General features: G+C 39.0%; 1 protein-coding gene across 3 annotated transcripts in view; it reads right to left on the bottom strand.

The window, feature by feature from the left end:
* The window catches only part of NUDCD1 (NudC domain containing 1), a 40,642-nt gene that overhangs the window by 18,443 nt on the left and 2,495 nt on the right, over nucleotides 1-19,704 (bottom strand). For all 3 annotated transcript variants that reach the window (XM_068182873.1, XM_068182862.1, XM_068182882.1), the window contains exons 2-3: nucleotides 11,354-11,508; nucleotides 1,236-1,421 (exon numbers count right to left, since the gene is read on the bottom strand). In XM_068182873.1, coding sequence (XP_068038974.1) covers nucleotides 1,236-1,421; nucleotides 11,354-11,508 — 341 coding nt within the window. The remainder of the gene's footprint in view (nucleotides 1-1,235; nucleotides 1,422-11,353; nucleotides 11,509-19,704) is intronic.

Raw genomic sequence — 19,704 nt, 5'->3', positions numbered from 1 at the left:
CAAACGTGCCATTATTTAGCTTTGCAAAGAGACCCCATTTTCCTCCTCAATGAAGTAATAAAGAAAAAGCTATAATGAAATGAAGGAGAATAATATTCATGTTCAGGAGAAGCCAGGGTTAAAAGTTCTTGAATGTTTATTTATGTACATGGATTGGAAAAGTCCATCTAATATTTGAGTTAGGTAGGCAGAATACATAACTATTACTGTCATACTGAAAGGCTATTAGGCACCACTGTGAATATAAAATGTCATTAATTATGAACTTAAAGTTATACATTTCATTAATTCATGAAAATTATTTCTATTATATGAAAATTATTTCATTAATTTCATACAGAAAGACTCCTTATCTTTTATCATATCATATATACATCATATCATGGCATGAAACATTTGGTACCTATAGCTGGAAGTTTGAAGTCTAAAAACCATGTATTTCACCTTTTGTCAAAAAGTACTCATTCAGCAAAAAACTGAAGAAGATAAAACGAAAATGAATCCAAACAACAAAGAAAAATAAGAAAATAAGCATTATTTGCTAGAAAATTAACACATTAAAATGAAAGAACAAATGAAAGCATAAATTACAAAGAATTCAAACTGCAGCAGTTGAATGAGTATAGACTCAATCCAGCTGTTGTTATTGAAACCTGATAGTTTGAGGATTTATAGGGTTGTGACATTACTCTAAACAACTCTAAACCACTGTGTGCTGTACATACTCAACAAGTCAATTTAAATGATGACAGAACCTCGGATATAAATCTTGTATTTTTGTTACACTGACAACTTCAATGTAACTTATTTACGTGTCAGCATTCTCGTGCAGAATAAAAACTAGATGGCATTTATTACCAAGCATCTAAAACAAGGATGATCAATTTCCTTTACTGAGCTCTCAACAGATGTAAGGAGCTAATCCATCATGTTGAAATCTTTCACTTCAGTATATACACCCACATTTCTGTCAATACTGAAACATCTGTGTATTCTTAGGAAACTACCCTCTAATAAAGAAAACAAATACAAAATGCAGGCACTTTTTACCAGCTTCACCTTCATAAACAGAGGAATTAACCACAGAACATGAGACTCACTGCTTCAGGTTGAAATGTAACAATTGTATTTGTAGTGTCCAAGCAGGAAAACGAATACCATTATTAATGCAGTTAGATAACTTTCATAGGGATATATGTACAGCTCCTAAATATATTATTTATTGCAGGACATACCTCCCACTTTTCAGTTGCACTGCTTCCACGCTTGCCTGATTTAATTAAATACAGTCTTCCTGTACCATCAGAAAGGGTAACCCACGTGGAGGATGAGAAATGCATTGAGGCACAAAGGCGATTATCACACGCAGTCAAGTCTGTAGGTAGCCTGAAAACTTCTCTTGGTTTTTGTAGAGCAGTGTCCTATAAAGAAACAGTCATGAACTAAGACCTTATGAAGTATTTACTAATTTCAGTAAATATTACAGGCAAGTTAAGAATAATAAATCTCAGTAGCAATGTATCAGTTTTGTGTATCATTGAGCATATTTGGAAAAAAGTGTGCAGCAAGCATAATTTCCATTTATGTGGAAAAGGGGGTGGAAATTAATCAAATTGGCTTCTATGAGTGTTTTCTAACTGATATTTCAGCTCTCTTTTTCTTCAATTTTAAGCAGTAATTATATTTTGCATTAGAAAAGCTTTTATTTTCCCCTAGCATTCCTATATAATAATCACTTACCTCAAATAATTCTAGTCCCAGGAAAAATGTGGAGACTTAAAAAGAAATGAAAGCCATAGAATTGTACTCAAACTAGTACATAAAACTCACCTGTAAATTTAAAAGAATTTTAACTTATTCTGTTGCACAACTGGCAATTATAATTTCTCAGTTTTTCTAGAGTGGTCACTTTATTGAGTAAGTTAAGAAAAGTAATACTTATGATTAGCCAGCAAAGAAAAGCTGTGCTAATTCCTACCACATTTTCAGTAACTTTTCTATCATATTATTATTATACTATGAAATTAAATCCAGTTGGTGGCTTGTCAGTAATGGTGTTACCCAGGTCTTAGTACTGGGGCCAGTCCTGTCTAATATTTTTATCAATCATCTGCAGGAGAGATTTGAGGGCACCCTCACTCAGTTTACAAAAGACACCAAGCTGGGCAAGAGGGCTAATCTGCTGGAGGGTTGGAAGGCTCTGCAGAGGGACCTGGACAGCTGGACTGGTGGGCCAAGGCCAACAGTATGAGGTTCAACATGGAAAAGTGCTGGGCCCTGCCCTTGGGTCACAATCCCAGGCAGCACCCCAGGCTGGGGGGAGAGTGGCTGGAAAGCTGCCCAGTGGAAAAGGACCAGGAGTGCTGGTCAACAGCAGCTGAACACGAGCCAGCGTGTGCCCAGGTGGCCAAGAAGGCCAATGGCATCCTGGCCTGTATCAGAAATAGCGTGGCTAACAGGATTAGAGAAGTGACTGTCCCCCTATACTGGGCACTGGTGAGGCTGCACCTCAGGTCCTGGATTTAGGTTTGGACCCTGCACTATAAGAAACACACTGAGGGGCTGAAGTGTGTCCAGAGAAGGGCAATGGAGCTGAGAAAGGATCTGGAGTACAAGTCCTACGAGGAGCAGAGCAGCTGAGGGAGCTGGGGTTGTTTTGCCAGGAGAAAAGAAGGCTCGGGGGGACCTTATGGTTCTCTACAACTACCTGAAAGGAGGTTGTAGCCAGGTGAAGGTTGGTCTCTTCTCACTAATAACACGTGATAGGACAAGAGGAAATGTCCTCAACTTGCTCCAGGAGAGGCTTAGATGATAGTAGGAAAAATTTCCTCACCAGAAGGAAAACAGGCTATAAAACAGGCTGCCCAGGCTTCCCTCACCAGAAGGAAAACAGGAAAACCTATACAACAGGCTGCCCAGGGTAGCTGGTGCAGTCACCATCAATGGATATACTTCAGAGATGTGTGGATATGGCACTTAGGGACACAGTTTAGTGATGGACTTAGCAGTGCTGGGTGACCGGTGGGACTGAATGATCCTAAAAGGATTTTTCAAACTAAACAATCCTATGATTCTACTACATGTCAGGATAAGTTTATATGGCATCCTGTTGCAGTGCCACACTGCAAGCTTTTTTAAGCTGAACTACAGACAGCTTTTGAGCAGGAATAAACAGAGACACTATGGTGAACAAATTGCACAGATGATAAAATGAACAATCAAGACATACAGATTTTTTTAAATTATACATACCACTACCTTTTACAAAAAAAAAAAATCAATTATTTTCTACTCTGTTAACTTTACACAAATCAGCTTGATTCAATAACAGTGCAAAATGGATGTTAGATTAAAAATTTCATCTACATTTCTAGTAATTGTTCCTGTAAGTCCTGCTTTAGTTCTGTGTTGTGTTCTTAATTTCCTGATAATTCTAACAGAAAAAAAAACTGCTTTCATGCCGAAAATTGGATTTCCTACTGTTTTCATTAAATACAGTGGCATGTCTTCCAGCATATCTTTTAGGGATTATTCTTTATCTTCTGCCTTCACTTTCACATACAGCTCTTTCTTTGCTGAATAAGGCTTTGTGACCGACTTTCTGCTCATTATTTGGCTCATGGAATGTCAGCCATGCTGCTGCCTGCTCAGGACTAAAATTTACCTCCATTTTTTGTGTTGAAGTAATCTCCAAATACCCAAGAGGCTTGTTAGGTTAAAAGAAAACTCTAACAAAATCTTTATGATTTGAAAATAACTTGGTGTCACAGTTTAAAAAACAGTCAGGACATGCTTTATTAGCAATACAGCATGATCAGCTACTTATGAAGTAGATCAGGCTGCAGTATTAAGAGCGCAAACAAAATATTCTCACAGAAAAATATAAACTAGAGATTCAGCAACATCACAGTCACATCTCTATAATCTGTAAAATAACTGAAATAGAACTTAATAGTTTGAAATTTTTCAACTGAACTAAGAAGCTGTTAAATAAAATCGGCTGGCAGTCTGTCACAAGTGGGGTCCCCAGGGACTAATACCAGGCCCCACACATGGAACATCTTCATGTTCCATTCTACCTGGATGACAGGATTGAAAGCACCCTCACCCCATTTCTTGATGACACTAAACTAGGTCATGAGGCAGACATGAACCTACAAGAGAAAAACATGTGGCACAGAGAGCCAGAGAGCCTGGAAGAGTGAGGCAGCAAGAATACTGGGAAAATTAGCAAAGACAGGCATGGTCCTGCACCTGGAATGGAACAACCAGAGAGCTCAGAACAGGCCAGGATCCGTGTGGCAGGAAGAAGCCCTGGTGAGGCAACAGGGATAACAAGCTGACCATGAGCCAGCAGGGCAATGCTGCAGCACCAAAGGTGAACTGGATCCTGGGCTGCATCTGCACAAGTATCACTAGCAGAGGTAAGAGATGTGATCATCCACTCTACCCAGTGGTTGTCAGGCCCCACCTGGAGTAATGCTGTAAGAAGACATCGAGAGATTTGAAAAGGTGCAAAGGACCGCCATGAACACCATCAAATGACTGGAGACTCTCCCCTATGTGAGAAGACTGAAGGAGTTAAGCCTAATCTCCCTGGAGAAGATTCAGGGGAGACCACAGTGTTCCAGGGCAGCCACAAAGAGATCAGGGGCTCTCTCTTCACAAGAAGCCATGTAGAGAAGACAATGGACAACAGCTAAAAGTTGCATTAGGAGAGGTTTCATCTAGGCATAAGAGAAGTTTTACAATGAGAACAATCAATGACTAGAACAACTTCCCCATGGACATGGCAGAAACTCCATCACTGGATGTTTTCAAGACAAAACTGGACAGAGTGCTAGATAACCTCATCTAGGCTCCTTTCACCATGAAAGCTCGGACTATATAATCTTTTGAGATCCCTTCATCTGGGCTGTTCTGAGATTTTAAAATAAACAAAAAAATATAATTTAAAAAATCCAAACCTACACCATATTCACCACCTTGTCCCTCTTACAGATTCATAGACTGCAGAATCTGATCTGCAATCTTCAAAGAGGTCTTCCAGTAGTAACAAAGAAAAGCAATTCCTTTGTTCTTTTCTGTATCTTTGGGGGATCATTTCACAGGAAGTTATGGTTGTTTCCCCTAATTTACAGAGTTTATATATATACATATATATGTATGTATCATATAGGAAACACAATTAGATAAAATGGGTTTATTAGGTATTTTAGAGGTTAATGTAACCACATGTATTTGAACAATAAAAATATTTCTGAAAAAAAATGAGGTGCTTGACTGACCTTTAGAGATCATCCCTTTTTAAACCCAATCTATCTTCCTAATCCAAGAACAAACAGACCATGTTGAAAACATAAAAAATGTTATAGAACCAATGAAACTATTTTTTGTTTTATTTTACTAGGCTAATTTCCAGTCAGTTGATCTAGAATTATTTCTGAAGGTCCACAAATCAGAAACCTCTGCTCAACAAGAGGGAAATTCTTCCCTCATTAGTAAAAATCAGCACTGCTGTTACTAAGATGAAAATATATTTACAAAGAAATGTATTTATAAAAATAGAAAAACAAAATTTGAAAAATATTACAGGGAAAGTTTTGAAGATATTGACAAGTATGTAAAAGGAAGCACAAACAGAAGCATACTTTTATATTGACAACCTGGGTGGGAAACAAGTAATTTTTGATTCTGTGGCACAAAATGTTTCTTAATCTTAGTTAAGGTCCATCCTTAACATAGTAAGGCATGAGACTAAGAAATAGCAGTGAAAACATTCAAGATTAAAACTGTGTCTCATTATAGACCTCGAATTTTCAGCCACAAATCATTTAAACATCTTCTGTCCTTCTATTTTCACTCAAATAATCAGTAGCTTGGGGGGAATAATCTAGCAAAAGAAACTTACTCATTCTGCTCTGTGAAATAAGGCAGACAAAAATATACATACAAAGGACCATCTCCAAAAGAGTCCTTTGCACTTGGGCACGTCAATGCAATACAGGGAGAGCACAGTGTGCATTCACAGTGTGCACGCAAAGCGTGCAGGGCCTCATTTATTGAAACCCTGCCTTCGAGGGCATTTCAAAACATTCCTATTTTCCAGATGTTAGTAAAACCAGATGTGCATTTAACACATCCTGAAAGGCAAGTAAAAGAAATTGCATTTGGGTAAGTACCATTTTAATAAGCAATAGCAAAAAAAGACCAGATAACAAACAGATAGTCTGCCTGCTTTTTGGGCCTACTTGAATTCCTATTAGAGATTACTGTGTGCTACAAGAAGATTATGAAACCTGCAATGGAAAAATCACAAATTTTTAATTATTAGAAGCATTCAGGATCAGTTTCTGGAGTCAGTTGTATCACTACACCCCTTGGACTATTCTGCTAATTGATAACACATTTAGAAGGGGAGAATGAAAGAATTAAAAGGAAAAAAAACCCAAAATAAACCAAACCCACAACCCAAACAAATATCACACAATCACTAGATACAATGAATTTTGGCTTCCTCATATTTTATTTAATTTTCACATTTCACTGAAAGGCTTTTTTTTTCCCTACAAAGTAGAAAAGTTTTCCATTATAACTAGCAATGATTAGTGAGCCTAGGAAAAAAAAGTCAAAATCCTGCGCATCTTATCGTGGAAAGAGGAAGCATCATTCCTCTTAACAGTGACTTACAGGGGTACACTATATAATATTACAGAAGACCACACTTTTGTCAGCCTTCAAGTGCATTTTAACAGTAAGTTAAAATAGTAATTATCAACTACTTAATCTTCTAAATCTCACATCAGATTTGTCAGCATTGAGCATGAATTTCAGAACTCAATCTCCTGAAAAAATTATAAACAATCTTTACTACAAAGCCTTTCAAATTTTCTTTCAATAGGCAAGAAAGAAAATTATCTTCTTCACAACCTTTCTGTTCACTGATTTAACTTTAGGCATTTATTACAACAGTCTCTTATCTCATTCTGACAATGAAAATGATGGACTTCCCTGAAGATGAAACAAAACCTCCTCTCAATCCCCTTGTGCCAGATTAGCTTTTTGACTGACTGTTTCTTTGTTCACTAGGTGGTTAACTGGGGTAATAGTAACTCCCTGCTTTAGAAGCATGAGGGGATAGTGAGAGTCTGTAGTCATGTATTATACCAGCAAGAACTGGCTAAGGTCATTGGTCAGTGCTGGTGAGCAACTGTATTGTCCATCACCTGTTTTTCCTTGGTTTATTTTTCTCTCTTTTCACTATAATTATTATTTTTGTTGTTATTATTATTAAATTTTGCTTTATATAAATTGTTAAACTGTTCTTTCCTCAATGTGTGGGTTTTACCTTTTCTGGTTCTCCTTGCCATCCTACTGGGGATGGAGGAGCAGCAGTGAGCAAGCAGCTACATTGTACTTAGTTGTCAGCTGGGGCTAAATGACAATACTGTACAAACAAGGGATATTTTGTAAAAGACTTAAAATAAAAATTAATTTTTTCAGGGAAATAACTGGAAATGAGTAAGGAATAAAGGAATAAAAAAGAAAGGGAAAAAGAGAAGTTATACGTCATATGGCAATTCCCACAAAGTAGAAATAACAAATACAAGAGAAAGTTTTTATGAAAAATCAAAATACCTAGGCATTTGACACATCTCTTTGACTGAAAAAATGTCCTTACCCAGCATTCTGAATAACAAAGAGACAAGTATTTAACACTCTGAAACACAACCTTGAAAGATTTTGTTGTTCTCTATCTGCTTTCTTATTCTGACTTGTTTCAAATAGAATTCCCACATTGTGTCTGGTGCCACTAACAGTTGTTCTGAAGTTAACTGAAAATTACAGAAACAGCATTCCATAGCTAATTCTTATTGGAAATTAAAGAGATGAAAATATATATACCATTAAGGATTTTAATTAAGTGTGAGAAGAGTTCCTATTGCCACAATTTTTCAATTTGATTATCTGAGCATAAAAAGAAACCAAGTTGTCTTTGCAAGAAGAGCTACAGGTCAAGAAACCAAGTCCAACTGCTAAAGGAGAAAACTCTGAATGTTCTGCAGCTATGTTTGAATGCTACAAACACCAAGCAATCAACAAAGTTGAGTCAGATGCATAAAAACATAACCAATTAAAAAATCTGAAATCAGTAATCCTGTCACCCTGCCCACTGGGTGTTTAAAGCAAAGTATTGATAGCTGCTGGCATACCAAATGAAAAAAGTCCAGCAGCTGTAACAGGAGAAGGTTAAAGCTATTATATAATATTTCCAGCCAAGTTAGAGTAACAATTTCCTCAATCTGGTATAAAAACCCACCTGAATACTGATCCATCAACACAGAAGAACTGCTTGTGTTGACCACTTTTCTTTTTTCAATTATGTGTGATTTTGAGCCAGTGGCAAGGTGTTATGTGCACTTCTTTTCCTTCACAGATGACATCTGTTTAAACACCTAAGTTGCAGGGATAATTCATGATATATGGATAACCAACACACTGTCATATTAGAATCAAAGCTGCAACTAAAGCAAGAAATAAAATCAGAAATAATGATGTGTTAGGAAGCCTATGTGTCCTTTCACTCTGATTTTAGGATGAACACATTACCCTGTTTCATCTTCTGTTTTTGAAAGACTGACATTAATTTTAATTTTAAGCTGTACTTGGCCAAAACCAATGCTATTTTTAATATACATTTGACTAATATATGGCTGGGCACTTTTGTAATGAGATACCTTGTTGACGTTTCTGAACACACATTCCTTTTTATTCATATGCAAACATGTTTCTTTTGTAAAACAGAACAGTATCATGTATAAGGCACAAGATGGTGCCTTATTTATTTCACAGTTTAATCAGTTTTATTTTTCCCTTCAGGTGGAACCAAAACCTGTGACCAGATATTAATCAAATGCCATTATTGTGAAATAGGTCCTAGGGAAGAATATTTTTTATGTCAATTAATAGGATGTTGTAAAATATTTTGTCTGCTAAGAAATAAATTTACACACACAGTGCCCTCCTCAGAAAGGAAGGTATTGGGTGTCTGTGTTGTGCAGGCAGAGGAGACCTGCAGGGGTGGCCTCAGTGAGGAGGGGCCAGGGCTGCCCAGTGCACTTACAGCCACTTCCAGCTGGCTCCACTGGACTCCCCATTGGAGATAGCTGAGCTTGTCAGCTAAGCCAGTGGAACAGAGGTTTGCCTGCAGCCCTTGGAGCAGACCATGGAAAAGTAGGTTGTCCTCCTGAAACCCACAGAGGACAGATATCCACACTGCTGCCCATGAAAAAGTACACAGTGGAGCAAGTACAAGTTTCTGAACAATGGAGCTTGTTCCTGGTACAAGTTTTGTGCGACCTTCTTTCTTACCATCCTACACTAGTCCTAATTGGCAATAAATTAAGTAATTTTCCCCAAAGTCAAGTCTGCTTTGCCCATCGCGGTAACTAGTAAGTGATCTCCCTGGTTTTATCCTCATTCACAAGCTTTTCTCTCTTTTTTTCTCACCATCTTGTTGAACAGGGAGAGTGAGAGAGTATTTGGGTGGGCATCCAGCAGCAAGCCAGGGTTAACCAACCTCAAAGGATAAAACAAAAAATGAGATTATGACAAGCCACTGTTAAGAGAAGGCTTTATTTTAGATGTTCTACTAGGAATCCAGATGATCTCAAAACTTTTGGAAGAAGTCCTAGAAGATTATTTTGTCACAGTAAGAGTCTGCCAAAGTCTCCAACTGCTATATACTGTGAAAAGCAAAGGAATATTTTGCAGCTTCAGTTCTCACCCTACCATCCTCTGGAAACCTTTATTTCCTGAAAATCTAAAACTACAGTTTCAGAATTTTTCTTAGTTTAGTCCTGACCTAGTAATTTCTGTCCTCAGAACCTTGCACAGGCTAAGCCACATGCTCTCAAAAACCCACACATAGCCCTGTGTTTTGTTTTGTCTAACAGGGTTACAAGTCTGGTAGTATGACAATGGGTATTTTCCTTTCCACAGTCTTTTGTTTCTTAATGCCCAAGCACTACAACTGTATGTGCCAGAAACATGGTGTCCATAGAACCATGTCCTCCCCTCTCTGAAATGAAGTGCCATTTTGTAAAGGAAACAAAAGCATCTGTGCATTAAAATGGCTCAAAAGAAATACAGTTTGATTACTTAGGACCACCAGTAGAAAAGCAGAAATTTTAGACTTGGCCTACCTTGCTTACACTATTTCAACTTTCCTCACAGCCACAGCCACCAGCATCTTTTTGCCTCCAACAAATGATGTCTAGATTAAGCATTTCTAATTCTAACATATATATAATGACTGGGTTTTCAAGCTAGCAAACATCAAGTAATGTCAGGGAGAAAGAGAAAAGCAACTAGAAAAAGGCATCTTCCCTTTCCTTCAGCTTGTTGTCATGTCCATCTTGCCCAGAATGGAAGCAGATGTAACACTATCAGATCTGCTTACAGAAGCAGATGTAACTCTTTTAGAAGCCTAAAAGAGAGCTAATGTGTATGTGTCCAGCAGTGATAGCCATAGGCTGTGGACTCAACCAAGGCTTGTAGGTAATAACACACTGTGAAAAAGAGCAGGATGTGGCTGGAGACAGGGGCCACACAGAGGCAGGACAGCACTTTTCTGGGACAAACGTCCTTGTTCTGGCTCCTAGAGATAAGCACAGCACAGTACAGTATGCATATAGGAACAAGGTGGAGAAGTGGATGTGGACATGGACCGCAGAGGGGAGATAAGACCACCAGAGACCCCCTAAGCCCTCCAACCTATTTCCAGAAGGGACTGAAAGAACAAACTTTACATGATAACTAACCTGTATAGAAAGTGACTCACCTATTTTCCAAGTGGAGAAAATGACCCATAAACAGGTACCCCCGCCAAGCCCAGGCAACACCGCCTGGACCCTGAACATCCATCAGCCTACTGCTCTGTGTTTGTACTAGGAGGTCAGGGACTAACATTTCAATTTCCATAGCAAATGTGTAACTGACTAAAAACCCTCTTTAAGCTTTTGTGAACCCTCTGGCTTTTGTTCTTCCTTTTAGCCACAACCATCTTCACCTCCTGATTGCTCCTGTCCCCTTAAGCAGGGGGACAGGGCTATTGCAACACACACTGTAGCAACACTAATGCAATAGGATTAACATAAAGAAGTCAAAAACCTCACTTAAAATCCTCTTATCCTTCCTGGTGAAATGTATTTTTGTTGAAATATCTTCCACTTATCTTCCTGGCAATAGCTCCCCCCAGATTTTGCATTTTGATCCTACTTGTAATATTTTCTATCTCATCTGCTCCCATCTTTTCCAATTCAGTGGTTTAAAAAACAGATTTTATTCTTACCAGAGTCACTGACAGATTCATAACCCTTCCAAACTGATCAACATAGTAGACATTATCCTGGTACCAGGAATCAAGGTGAAGATAATTATACATGCCAAAAGCACGCATGTGGTCAAGGGTATATTGATCATCACGAAGCTGCACTTCTGCTACAGCTGGAGGGAAAAGAAAAAGACTATTTTAACAATTATTTATTTACAATTTAGTAATTTAAAATTCAATCTAATAATTTTTAAATAACTCTTCCATTTTCATTCCATAATTATGCTTTATTTGAAGAAAAATACATTATGTATACATAGTTTAAAATTTTACCGTACACTGGGAAAGCAAGTCATCCACCCTGAAGGCCATTGCAGTCATTTGCTTTGATCATTTCATCACCATTGCCATTTACAGTGGCCTATTGTGGTGGGTTTGCCCTGGCTGGATGCCAGATGCCCACTAAAGCCACTCTATCACTTCCCTCCTTAGCTGGACAGGGGAGAGAAAACATGAAGCTCGAGGAGGATGAGCACAAGGAGAGACGGCTCACCTATTACTGTCACAGGCAAAACAGACTCAATCTGGGGAAATTAGTTTAATTCACTGCCAATCAGACTAGGGTAATGAGAAATAAAACCAAATCTTAAAACACATTCCCCCCCTCAACCCTCCCTTCGTCCCAGGCTCAACTTCACTCCCACTGGACACTCCCTCCTCCCCTCTCCAGTGGCACACGAGATAGGGAATGGAGGTTGAGGTCAGTTCATCACACCTCTCTGCTTCTCCTTCCTCCTCGTTCTCTTCCCCTGCTCCAGCACAGAGTCCTTTCCACAGGAGACAACCCTTCACAAACTTCTCTAAGGTGAGTTCTTTCCACAGGCTGCAGTTCACAAACTGCTCTGGAGTGGCTCCCTTCCACAGGTCACAGTCCTTCAGCAGAGACTTCATCAGCCCAGCAGGGTCACAAGTCTTGCTGCCAAACCTGCTGTGGTATGGACTCCTCTCCCCATGAGGTCACAGGTCCTACCTGGAGCCTGCTCCAGCATGGGCTTTCCATGCCATCACAGTCTCAGTCAGATGCATCCACCTGCTCCAGCATGGTGTCCTTCACAGGCTGCAGGTGGATCTCTGCTTCGCTGTGGACCTCCACGGGCTGCAGGGCAACAACCTGTCTCACCAGGGTCTTCACCACAGGCTGCAGGGGACTCTCTGCTCTGGCACCGGGAGCACCTCCTTCCACTTCTTTCTCACTGACCATGGTGTCTGCAGAGTGGTTTCTCTCACACAGAGAGTAAGACTCACTCCTCTCTCTGGCTGCAGTTCCTGTGCAGCAGCTTTCTATACTTCTCCAAGATATTGCCCCAGAGGCACTACTACCATGGCTGACAGGCTCAGCCTTGGCCAGCGTCAGGTCCATCTTGGAGCTAGCTGGGATGGGCTCTGTCAGACATGGGGGAAGCTTCCAGCAGCTTCTCCCAGAAGCCTTCCCTTGTAGCCCTCCTGTTACCAAAACCTTGCCATGCAAACCCAGTACACCTCCACCCTGTCTCTCACCAGCATGCGCTGAGGTCCAATTTATCCATAATTCTCACAGGATGAAACACACATCTACACACAAGCAACAACAATGTCAAACCTACTCTGTATTACAGTAAGGGAAAAAAGTCTGCTCTATAGTTACTCTAGGAATACAGCAGCCAAAAGAAATATTCCATATAACCACATGGATTTCATGGTCTTAAATTCTGGACTACTTTACCAACACTTGCAAGGCAAAAGATTAAAACTGTACAAAGCAGACTTAGTTCAAAGTAATTACAAAAAAAAAAAAAGAAAACCCAAAAGCACAAAAAACAAAATAACAAAAAACAAAAGCAAATAAACAACCTCCCCCATGTTCTTAGCACTCTGAGGCTGAAATTTCTAGAAATGTCCAAGATACCATCAAAATTTCAGACTACATTTTTCTAATTGAAAGAGGCTGCAAGGAATGGCTGTTCATTAGAATACTACCTTGGTCAAGGCAAGAAGCATGCTATCTACAGTCATCCACTTGAGCAAGATTTTTCCAAACAGAAAACATCTACTCAGCTACCAGCAATCAGAACTGGATTATCTGCCAAAGACTAACCAGGTTTTTATTTAAATTATGTGCAGCTTTTTTCCTCCTATTCCCTATCTATACAGAGATGAAGCAGCTATAGTCCAAACATCTCAAAATACATCAGCACAGGTCTAGTCCATCCTTCTGTAAATAGTCTCAGATAGACCAGAACTCCACTTCATTCTCCAGCACAGTCAACTCAAGATTCTTAGTTTTCCTGCAGGGAACTTATCCTGAACTTCACACAAGTAAAATCCTTTAGAAAGTTACACTAAACTCTGTCAGTCCATGATGATTAGTACTCAAAGCCCAGAGACTGAGGAAAGCACTTCAAGGCAAATCCTTCTCATAGCAGCAGTTCACAGTTATTGTAGCTGCTAATCTTTCAACTTCTACTTTTTTCCCTTTTCTGCTCAGAAACAGAGCAAATCTACTTCCAGTATTTCACTTCCATCCCACCCTCTAACAGGGACCATTCACAACTCTCTACAGCAGCCCTCAGACTTCTTACTCTTCTTTAGCACCTACTTAAACCCAACTGCAGCAGAAGTAGTTTACTGTGGGAGAACACCAATTCCTGCAAAGAGCAGCTCATCTGGCAGTGCCATCAGTGCCACTGCACAGCTATCCCAAACTCAACAACCAGACATCCCTATATGGCTCAGAACAGGCCCCATTAGAGACATAATGGGCTTTGAGACATAACAGTGGCTTTGGGAAACTATGCAAGATTATACTGCCTGATTAATAAAGAAATCTAGTCATACTATACAAAATGTTTGCAAAATGCCAGCATAATTAGCAATTAGACTCCTAATCACTGTTGATATTTGCAAACCAGCAGTTTTAATTCCACCCAGATCAAATCATTATTCATATTCACCACACAGGAAGGATTTCCGTACCTCTGCAATTAATAAATTACTGTTCCACAAGCTATGCCCTTCAAAACAAGCTAGAATATCAACAAAGGATTAAGAAAATACACCTGCCTTAATAGCAAGGACTGCTATTCAATCCAATTCCTACTTTAATTAATTAGACTATCTTACTCTAAATTACACTGTAAAAAAAAATATATTGCGAAAATGCATTTTAAAGCTGTTTGTGTAACCAAGCTTTATCACAGAGATATTTTACCAACACAACAAGAGATGATATTAATGTTTTGTAAACAATTAAAGACAAAACCAAATATAATCTAGGATCATTATTTTCAGTGAAATCAAGCACATATTATCTACTTCTTGTATAGCTGATCCTATGAAATTAGAATATACATGTAGAAACATGTAAAGATTTTTTAGCACAAAAACCCTGAAATGGTAAGGCTTCCTTTCTCCACTTCTCCCTCCCCATTCCCCTAGTTCTGTTACTCCTGTCAGAACTGTAACTAAACAGTCTTAATACTCCAAACTAGATGATTCCTGAAGTAAATGTACAAGTTATTCACAAAGATTATTGGAACAATAAACTATTGATTAGCTGATTGTAAGGTGATAAACTTTATAGAATCTGGAAGAACATGAGCTCTCTGTCCTTGAGTTTTCTAGACTGCAGTTCTGATAAGCCCTGAATAATAAAGGGGGTCATGAATAGGAGATTGAAATCCCTTCTTATTATTGCAATATGTAATTAATTCCACATAAACAGAAGTCAGAAACTATACAAAACATAGGTGATTTTAAACTAGGAAATCTGACAAATGTGTCCTGTCTTGTCAGAAACACTTCAAACAAGGTAGCCAACTGCTTTCAGAACTTACCATACCCATGTGTAGCTCTGCCAAGATGAAGCAATTAAAAAACCTATTCCATTCTCCATTAATTGAAACCCATACTGTGACCAAGTGAAATCTGTGCACAACTGCCATTTGCTATCACATTCCGTGTACTAAACAGAGTTTATAGAAAATTCTACGCTAGTGTGAAATTCATTCCTTCCTTTCTGAAGCCTTCAAGATTCAAGGTTTCTTGGTGGTCCTTCAAAAGAAAGAGAAAACCAATAGAGCTGAGTGCAAAAAAGTAAAGGAGAAAAGAGAAAAGAAACGGAGACTTTTAATAAAGTAAATACAGAGAAAGGTAAGTTAATATAAATGGAGAAGAAGAAATACTTCAATCAGATCATCACTTTATTCAATCTCACAGTTACACAGTTTTATGAGTTTTAATTTGGTTGCTCAGTCAGGATTTTTTTCTGAGTTGTTGTTTGGTTTGGGTTTGTTTTAGGGTTTGTATTAGGGTTTTTTAAATTTTTTCCTGGGTTTTTGGGGTTGTTTTTGTGTTTATGTGATTTTTAAGAGTCACACTAATGCACCAGTCCCAATGGGTTCACTAGTTTGTTTGGGTTCAATTAAGAAACAGCAGCCAATGGCAGCTATTCAACAGAACAAAACACGGTCTCTTTCAAATTTCTGATAAATACACCTGCACCATGATAACCCAGGAACATTGTTTCACACACTGCTATTCACACCAGAAAAGAAAGTAAGTGTACAGAATGTAAAAATTAAATCTCAGCTTTAAATATTATTTCCCAACAACCCTAGTTGCATGGGATATTTTGGACCAGTATAAAGAAAACTATGCTACTTTTCTAGAATTGTATTTATCTCTACTAGTTCCATGCTTTAAAATAATAATTTGATTAAAAATAGTTTAAACATAATTAAAGAAAAGATTTGCACTCACAATGCTTTACTTAAAAGCAAAAGCACTAAATACAAAGCAATTAATGAGAATCAACAGAAGAAGTAACACATCCCTAACCTGTTAATGTAAGATCCCCAGCTAGATATTATAATTATTACTCTGCAATGCAAAAAAAAAAAAATTCTTCTCTGAATAAAGAACACCTTCAAGGAACTTATACTTTAAATGAATAGAGAGGCCTTACATCTGCCACCAAACACTGTGAAGCAGAACTAGAGTGAAAAAAAAAAGAAACGTGGAGAGAAAAAAAGGGTTAGGAACAACCCCCAAACAGCCCCTCCATTTTTTTTTATGTTTTCCTGAATACATCAAAGCAACTTTACAAAACTGCAAAACATGCAAAGTAATTATACCACCATATTTTGTGCCATCAAATATTACATGCTTGTATGTCATGCCTTGTTTTGCAATGCCACCCAGTGGAAGCAATTTTGTATTGCAGACACACTGGTCTATTAGTGGAAGAGATAATTTATTTTCTAGTATCAGCATTCAAAGATCCTTCTAATGCAGCATTTACGCTTTTTCTTTTAATTATTAAAACAATGCTTTTATTGTTAAAGGCAGCATCTCGTTGTTGTTGAGTAAATATGTACCTGAGACCTAAACTTCTATGAATTACAGCTGCAAATATCTCAAAAAGCTCACCATTTCTTACTATTTCCTATACATTACTTTAAACACTTTTTTTTAATATTTAATTTTTCAAATGCAAATGGAAAATGCAAATGAAAATCTCTGTAAATGTTTGAAACATAACCGTGTCTTTTGCTCCATAAAAAGTCACAAACATCTATTTTCCATGTAATGAGCAACTTTTCACTGAAGCAGACCTTCTAAGCAGCATGCATTACCACCATTTTTCAAAAACAGTGATAAAACTGATGAATGCACTTTGTGATCAAAGGAATGCATTCTCTCTACATGTTCCTGGCTTGCATCAGCAGCTCCTCCTCTGAGCGAATGTTTACTCTGCCCTTCAGTTGTAGCTATACTGAAAAGCATCCACTACTACATTAGAGAGGTACAATGGTCCTGCCAAACAGACAAGATAGAGAAGAAGGGGATCAGGGATATCCACATCTGAATAAATTCCAAGCCTCTGGAAAGGAAAAGGAATTATGAGACATCTAACCAGTAAACAGCAAAGGTCTCGATCCTTTAAAAATGTGCAAACTGGACATGTTCTTTGCTGGAGACAAGGATTTGCCCCACAGTCTCTGCTTTGGACTCAGCTGAGATCAGATTAGGGCAGAAGAGATAAACACAACCAAGATGCTCATTCGTCCCTCCTAAACGTTCAGCAATCTGAAAAAAAGGCATTACAAAACTCAGTGCAAAAGAAACATTTGAAAATAACTTATGGAAATAAACTTTAAAAAGTAAGGAGAAAGACAAAATCTACAGTGAAGAGCTAGGAATTATAAGCATAATAATACAGGACTCATTACTAGTTGAAATATATTACCAGGAGGAGAATGAGAAAACAAATAACTGTGACAGTTTAGCATTAACTAGGACAGAATGGGTTGGAATAAGGAAGAAATAAAAGAAGAACATGCAAATCATAGTATTCAAATGAGAAGGAAAGGTATCATACTTCCCCCAATCTTCTTCACTGTGACCATACATTTTAAGAAATTTACTACAGAATCACTTTCTATCACAGATCTAATAAATAAATTGTTTATTAAAATGTATTTCTTTGTCAGTTTGTCGTGGTTTGACATGGAAGAGAATTATTTCAGGAAGTTGGGTCAAACCAATCAGTGGTCAAGTTTGGATATTGGCACCTGGAGTGACCACTGAAGGTATGGACACGCCTCTGAGAACACAGGGGGTTAAAAGCAGGAACTACCAAGAGCTCACTCTCTTTGGTTCCAGTCAGGGTGCTGTGCAGATCTCCCCTGCCCAGCCATGGGGCTGGGTGGGGGAGGGGAAGCCATGCAGCCTGGTCGAGGTGAGCCGAGGGGTAGAAGGACTGGAACCGAGCCAGCTCATTCGGACGGAAGGGTGGAGAGAAGCAGAGATGCCTTTGTCATCCCCCTCTCAGAGGGAAGAGACAGAGAGTGCGGGAGGAGAAGGAGTGGGGGGGAAGGTGCCCAACCTTGGCCTTGGGAATCGGCTGCTGGGCAGAGATTTCAGCCGTCCAGGGAGTCTGAACTTTTAACCCTTTCCTGGGAAATGAAGGCTTTGTAAAATATTACTCCTCCTTGGTTTGAAGTACAAGAGACACAGTCTGGGATCCGAGATGATGGAAGAGGAAATTTTTGAGTTGGCAGGAGATGATGGAGTGGCTTGTGGCTGGACTTTTCTTGTTAGCCATAGACTGAACCAAATTCTCCTGACAGAGGCTGCACTTAGGGTGGTGCGTTGGTGTGCCAAGAGACCTGTTTCAGTGATTACCAGCAGAAGAGTAGGGAGAAGAGAGGAGAGTTGAAGAAGGTGTGGAGAGGCCCTCTGTCTTTGAGGAAGAAGAAGAGGAGAAGAAGACCTCTGTTCTTGGACCCTCGGCCCCAGGGGAAAATGGGGGGGACTGTAGTCCCGAGATGAGAAACTGAACTGTTGTCTCTTTTGGTCCATGGCAAAGCATCCTTAAAGGAGCCCTATGAGCAGTCTGTCCATGCACGGTGGTGAGAGCACTGTGACATGGAAAGGAGAGTGTCACCATGGCAGATTTTCTCCGGGCGGTTGCCATGTGTGACATGGAAACACAAGGGTGGCAATTGTGTTTCCTGGGGAGTCTGTGGCACAGGAGAGACTCCTGTCTCCCTTGAAGGACTGAGTATTTGATTATCTGAAGTATGGCAACTTGATCAGGATCCCGGGTGGTGTCTCACTGTTGAGTTTGTTTGGAAATTAGGTGGGAGGAGGAGGGGTGTTTTGGAAGGTCTTCATCCAGGATTTAGTGTTTGTAGTTTTTATAGTAGTAGTAGATTAATAAAGTTCTTTTCTTTGTTATTAAGCTTGGGCCTGCTCTGTTCCTGATCACATCTCACAGCAATTATTTGGAAAGGTGCATTTTCATGGGGCGCTGGCATTGCACCAGTGTCACACCATGACGCAGTTGCACATCTGACCACAGCAAATTCCCGGCAACCATAGACAACCAGTTGAAGGCATATTAGAACTGAACACTAAGTTTTTCATGGTGGTCAGAAAATGAAGCTCACTGTAGTCCTCAGGAACATGACATGCACCACAAATTGTCACACAACACCACATGCTGCTATCCACTTGCTCCAGAGGCTGAAGACTGCATCAATTCCACAGGGCAGTATTTTTGGTCATTTTATTTTATAGCTAGCAGTGAAATTCATGAAAATAGATAAATATAAAAACAGAGATAGAAATATTGAGAGAAGATTGATACTCTCAAGTCAACAAAGAAAGTTTGTAATAACACTGCATAAACATTTCAACTACAGCTGAGTTAAAACTCACTTCTACTTAAGAACAAGCACTTATTTCTTTTTATTGTCATGTACTCCAAGTACTCTAAAACTCACATATTCCTCTTCACTGCCACCAAATTTGAGATGGCACACAGG

The sequence above is a fragment of the Anomalospiza imberbis genome, chromosome 1 (genome assembly GCF_031753505.1).
Source record: "Anomalospiza imberbis isolate Cuckoo-Finch-1a 21T00152 chromosome 1, ASM3175350v1, whole genome shotgun sequence".
In the NCBI taxonomy this organism is placed as follows: Eukaryota; Metazoa; Chordata; class Aves; order Passeriformes; family Viduidae; genus Anomalospiza; species Anomalospiza imberbis.
Note: the sequence above shows the minus strand (reverse complement) of the source record. Positions and strands in the feature narration are given on the sequence as shown.